We start from the raw sequence: 5849 nt of genomic DNA, 5'->3' as shown, positions 1-5849 counted from the left end.
CATCCCCACTGCTCACCTTGCTGTCCAGGCAGGCAGAAGCATCCTTGGCAGAGCAGCACTCCTCCCGGACTTTTTCAGAGGCAGCATATAGCTGGCTGAGGAAGACGTCAGGGATGTTGGTGTGTCTCCGTGCCAGCTCAAACAGGTACCTGGAGCAGGGAAAACGAGTTGTTGGATGAGGTTTTATTCCTGATGCTGCTCACCTTTGTGAAGCCCCTCGAGGTGATACCCCAAAGGAAGAGAGGATGCTTCCCATTATCCTAATAATAATAATCTATCCCAGTGAAACCAGGACATAATCAAAGCATACAGTGAAGGTGAGGGGAGAAGGAAGGGTGAGCAGCTCAGCCCCACAGCCACCACTCGCCTCTTGGCGTAGCGAGCCGCATCCTCGCCACAGAGTTGCTCATTCGTTGGCTTCTGTGCTTCAGGCAGTTTGGAGGCAAGCGCTGGTGGCAAGGCCGAGATGCAGAAGTAGTTCTGCATCAGGTTTTTGCCCTTGCAGCAGTCGGCAAACCTTTCATCTCGGGCCGACAGCACGGCGCAGACTTTGGCTGTGTGCTCCGATAACTGCAAAGAGGGGAGCAGAGGGGCTGTGGGGATGGTGGGGCTGAGCACCCCCTCACCATGATGGGGTTAGCTCCCACAGCCCTGCTGTGGGCTGGGAGGCGGGTTTGGGGTGGGCTCCAGGCTCCACTACCTTCTTCTGCATGCAGTCCTCAGCCACTGAGCCACAGCACTGGGAAAACACCTCAGCCGCATCTTCTGACAGGGGGAAAAGGTCCTCAAAGGAAGCACTGGGCATCTTCTGAGCAAGCGAGGTGAGGTAGCTGGGGGGGCATCGGGTGTATGAGGGGCTTTGAGAGCTCAGCTCTCTTTTCCCCTCTGACAGCACCGAACAGGGTTTTGCCATGTAGAGATGCAGGATGGAGGTGATGGGGAGCCACGGGGCTTGCTCTACACCTCTGCTGCCCACAGAGCCTTTCCTGGACAGGACAGAAAAGGCCATTTCCCTTTTACCTGAAGGCGAGCTTGTCCTTTCCATACGCCACGAAGCGGGAGCAAGCCCGGTTCGACATCAGGGTGAGGAGGGAGAGGGATTTCCTTTCCAGTTTCTGCCACAGAAAGAAAGATGGAGATGTCATCCGAGGGAAACGCAAGCCCTTCCCCGACACCTCTCCTTGGTGCTCACCCAGCTCCCTGGGGAGTGAGGACGGGGACAAGCCCAGTTGTCCAAAGGGCCTCACCTCCTTCAGGAAGCAGGCGGTGGGCATGGGGGAGATGCAGCATGTGGAGACCATGGAGAGAAAGGTCCTGGTGGAGCCCAGGAGCACGGGCAGGGGTGCCTCACTGTAGGTGCTGGCATACTCATACAGAAACCTGCGGCAGAGGTGGATGAAGAGACCCGGCACCATGGGGATGGGTTCAGGAGATCATAGAATCATAGAATCCCAGACTGGTTTGGGTTGGAAGGGACCTTAAAGCTCATCCAGGTCCAACCCCCTCCCATGGGCAGGGACACCTTCCACTAGAGCAGGTTGCTCCAAACAAGGGCGGGTTGCCCAAAGCCCCTGTGTCCACCCTGGCCTTGAACACTGCCAGGGATGGGGCAGCCACAGCTTCTCTGGGCACCCTGTGCCAGCGCCTCAGCACCCTCACAGGGAAGAGCTTCTTTATACCTAACCTAAATCCCCCCTCTGCCAGGTTAAAGCCATTCCCCCTTGTCCTGTCCCAACAAGCCCTTGACAAAAGCCTTCAGATTTTTTGTTGGCCCCTTTAGGCACTGGAAGTCTGGGGATGGGATCCCTCTCCAGATACCACCCCATGACGCTGGCTTATGGCACCAAGCCGTTGAGTGGCGTGGTGGCCCCTCTGCAGCCACTCTCACAGACAATGGCACCCCTCATCCCTTGGGTTAAATCCCATTTCTGGGGCCTGGGCAGGGGCAGGACACCACAACTTTGTATTCTGATGCACCCCGTGGCCACCAAGAGCCGCGGCAGCGACGGCAGAGGGACGAGACCAGGAGAGGTTGGCTTGGTGGCACCCACCCAAGCTCAACTGGGCGCTATTGGTGAGACCAAGTGCCATCGCCAGCCCGGCTCACCTGTCCGCAAAGTCCTTGGGGTCCTTCTTGAAGGCCTGGCAGATCTCTTCGTTGGAGGGCTGGAGGTAGTGGGGCAGCTCCTGGGGCGGGTGCCGCAGTGCAGCCAGGCACAGCTTCTGCTCCAGTCCCTCGTGGGCACAGCAGCCAGCGGTGCCGGGGTGAGCCGGGAATGGTGAGTCCTTGCTGCAGGACTTGGCTGAGAGAGCTGAGGACTGTGGGTAGGAGAGGAGGCGAAGTGCCAGGGGCCATCCCACCCCATCCCATCCTTGGTTTTGGGGGTTCATCACCCGGTTGCGGTCAACCTTACCCCAGCATCATAGCAGGAGGGGTCAGCACTGTCAGCACAGCAGGTCTCAGCGAGGGAGACGATTTCATGGACAAGGTGGTTGATCTCCTCGAAGGTGGCATTGGAATATTTCCTGCTGTTGGCAATAATGGTCCTGGGGGCAGGGAGCAAGGGGAGGATGAGCGGTGGTGTGTTCCTCTCTCATGGAACAAAACTCACATTGCAGCGCTGTCCTGCCAAAGCGGGTTTAACACCATCAGCCGGAGAGGAGCAGCTGTGGTGCTGCAAAGAATACCAGCGTATTCCTTGGAAAACAGCCTGGGAATACATTTTCCCTTCCTACTAGTGTTTTTCTTTCATATTTTTTTGTCTTGGCTTAGGTGCTGAGTGTCCCTGGAGGACAAATACAGCAGGAGGTACCTACAGGGTTCGGAAGTTCTCCTTCCCCAGGGTCTTAAACTCCTGGCAGACTTTGTCCCGGACATAAGCTTTACCTGTAAGGGCAGGAAAAGAAGGATTTGTGAGCAGGATCTGTGCCTTGAGTAATGGCTGGGGAGCTGGGACCAGGCATGGGCTGGGATTTGGGAAGATGCTGGCTTTGCTTTGCCCTGCAGTATCACATCCTGTGCCCTTATCTTTGGGTGGCAACAAAGCCACGTTTCTCCTTCAGTCTCCTACAGAAAATAACTGAGTTTTTTGCTTTTTGCCAGGGAAAACGATTATTTGAGGAAACCCTGTTCCCACTTGACCCCTTATTTTGCTCTCACGTTCCACTTCCCTCCCTGACACTGGCATGGGAATGAGGGAAGCTACGCCACCACAAACAGTCATCCAAGAATTATGTGCTTTCCCCCTTGTCCAAATTGACCTTTCTGGGTATTTGCAATGCACGTTGTTGGTTTTTGTGGCAGGGTCTGGAGCTCTGGAGGCAGGACCATGGAGATCGGGAGCACCCAGCAGTGAAGACACCCCCAGTGAGTCTCTCATCCCTGGAAAAGCGCTATTGATTTTTGCTATGATCCACCTTGGTTAGACTTTGATACCAGCAGGGTAAATACTGATACCAGTATTTACTGGTATTACAGCATGGAGCGAGGTCATGTCCCCAAAACCAAGGGGTTATGTGGCATTACAGCAAACGTCACATTGCTCTGGTGGGAAAGAGAGGCCGACTGGGTTTTTGCAGGGCTGGTAACAGTGGGGAAGAAGGGGAAGATGAGCTAAAACACAGTTCTCTTCCGTCAGGGGAACAGAGGCTGTCAGTCCTGTCCAAGTGCCAGCTCTCTGCCTTTCTTTTCCTTTTCATAAAGCCGTGTGGGAGAAGTAAGTTTTGGGGGCTTTTTGGCAGGTGGGCGATTCCCTGCAGGGCAAGGGGTGGCACAGGGCATCCTTGTCATCTGAGGGGTGGGTTTTGCAGTCAAATGGTGCTTGTGAAGGGGTCAGAAAATCTCATTTCACTTGAAAGAGAGGAAAAGCCCTGTGATGCTGTCCTCTCCCTCCGCTCCAACCCCAGCATCTTCCCCACCCAGCTGCCCCAGCATCACCCTGAAGAGGATTCCCAGGTACCAAAACATCATCCCGCGCTTTCCCATCCCTCTCTTGGATTCCTGCTCAACGATTTGGCACTGGGCACTGAAAACCTGCAGAGCTGATGGACCCCTCGTGCTTGGGGGAGAGCAAAGCCCCATAGAGGCGATAGATGCCCTTACCTCGGTGCTCGGCGTGCACGGCGGCTACCAGCAGCAGCAGGGCAAGAGCTGCCCTCATGTTGGGGCAGGTTTCCCTCCTCCTGCCGCAAAGCAGCGCCAGGAAATCCATCCCAAGCATTTATATGGAGGCAGTGCTAATTGCAGGGTCAATGATTAATGCTGGCAGTGGGGCAGAGGGCCAGCACCCTTGGACCTGCCGACCACAGCCTGAGTGATGGCACCTCCAAAATAAGACTCATTTGAATTATTAACCTGGCACAAGGGGGATGTGCTGCTGGGTTTTGTTCAGCCTTAGCAAGCAGATGGGGGCACCATGGCCTGACCCTGCTGCAGAACAAATATCTAGCAAATACCACCCCGGGTTAGCCGTGTTTGCTGAAGCAAAACCTGACTTGAGCAACCAAATCCCAACTATCCCTTTTTCCAAGCAAGTGTATAGAGCGTTTGCAGATGTTTGAAGCAAGTGGCTTTTGAGCTGGTTGCTGCTACCCTCTGAATATTGCAGTGGTGGGCTTGTTTCCTAGGGCAGACACACGATAGCTGGGATCTAGGGGTGGCTCTGGGTTAAACCAGAGGTGACCAGGACTCTCTGCACATCCAGCTGTGTGCAGAAGTGGGTTTTCCTGCTTTTATTGCCACTACAGGTGCTTTTTCCCTTTGAGCAGCTCCAGTGAGGTGAATGTGCCAGATGAGATGCTCTTCAGTACAGGCACAATGTTCTTAGCCCTGGGGAATAATAAAAGCAGAAGCAGCAGCACAGTGCAGGTGAAGGGGAGTGTTCAGGACATTCTGAGATTAGAGAAGGGTTTGATTACATGGTGCTTGCAGAAGAAACCTGTGTGGTGGGCTGTTTGGGTATAAACACAGATATTCAACCTCCTTTGTGACTACCCTGTGTGAGTCAAGCTGTAATTTCCCAGTAGGTGGCTGTTGAATTGCCACTAATTCAGCCCATTTTGAACAAAACCCTCGGTATGGGTTAGAAAAATTGCTTATAAATTCACTGCAAACCCTGGGGGATGCTTAAAAGATCCTCAGAGGGTGAGAAAAATTATGAAAACTAGTGGTGTGCTGGGGGGTGTGCTCAGGTGCTTCTATAAACTAGAAGAGGGGAGACTGAGATTAGAGATTAGGAAGTTCTTCCCTGTGAGGGTGCTGAGGCGCTGGCACAGGGTGCCCAGAGAAGCTGTGGCTGCCCCATCCCTGGCAGTGTTCAAGGCCAGGCTGGACACAGGGGCTTGGAGCAAACCGGTCAAGTGGAAGGTTTCCCTGCCCGTGGCAGGGGTTGGAGCTGGATGAGCTTTAAAGTCCCTTCCACCCCAAACCAGTCTGTGATTCCATTCTATGATTCTGTAAGGTGTACGTGTGTGACACAGCTACAGGACCTGTGCGTATGTAAATGAGACCCCCCATACACAACATTTCCCTTCTCCAGTCTCATCTGTACAGCAGGTGAAGTTAATGAAGAATTAGAGAGAAATCCAGGCGAGACTGATGAATGCACCAAAAAAACAACCAAGCACAGACAGGAACACCGGCTCAATGGAGGTTCTTACGTCTAACCTAAAGGAAGACATTCTTCAGTGTGAGAGTGGCCTCACAGTAAAGCCGTGTCAAGGTCAGGCTTGCCTCTATGGCTGGTGTATCCCCAAGTCACAGCTCCTCCATGGGGTGCGCAATGGGCACGTGTGCTCAGGAGCAGGCACACAGACCCCCCAAGCCGTGCTGATGCTGGGGGACGGAAAGC

General features: G+C 54.2%; 1 protein-coding gene across 1 annotated transcript in view; it reads right to left on the bottom strand.

Moving 5' to 3' along the window:
* The window catches only part of GC (group-specific component (vitamin D binding protein)), a gene marked incomplete at its 3' end in the record, with an annotated part of 4348 nt that extends 188 nt beyond the window's left edge, over positions 1-4160 (bottom strand). The window contains exons 1-9 of the mRNA XM_010022853.1: positions 4103-4160; positions 2818-2887; positions 2415-2547; positions 2108-2319; positions 1248-1380; positions 1021-1115; positions 701-830; positions 368-570; positions 17-149 (exon numbers count right to left, since the gene is read on the bottom strand). Coding sequence (XP_010021155.1) covers positions 17-149; positions 368-570; positions 701-830; positions 1021-1115; positions 1248-1380; positions 2108-2319; positions 2415-2547; positions 2818-2887; positions 4103-4160 — 1167 coding nt within the window. The remainder of the gene's footprint in view (positions 1-16; positions 150-367; positions 571-700; positions 831-1020; positions 1116-1247; positions 1381-2107; positions 2320-2414; positions 2548-2817; positions 2888-4102) is intronic.
* Between the last annotated feature and the right edge of the window lie 1689 nt (positions 4161-5849).

Source organism: Nestor notabilis, unplaced genomic scaffold (genome assembly GCF_000696875.1).
Source record: "Nestor notabilis isolate BGI_N333 unplaced genomic scaffold, ASM69687v1 scaffold19359, whole genome shotgun sequence".
Taxonomy (NCBI): domain Eukaryota; kingdom Metazoa; phylum Chordata; class Aves; order Psittaciformes; family Psittacidae; genus Nestor; species Nestor notabilis.
This window is presented reverse-complemented; position numbering and strand designations above follow the sequence as displayed.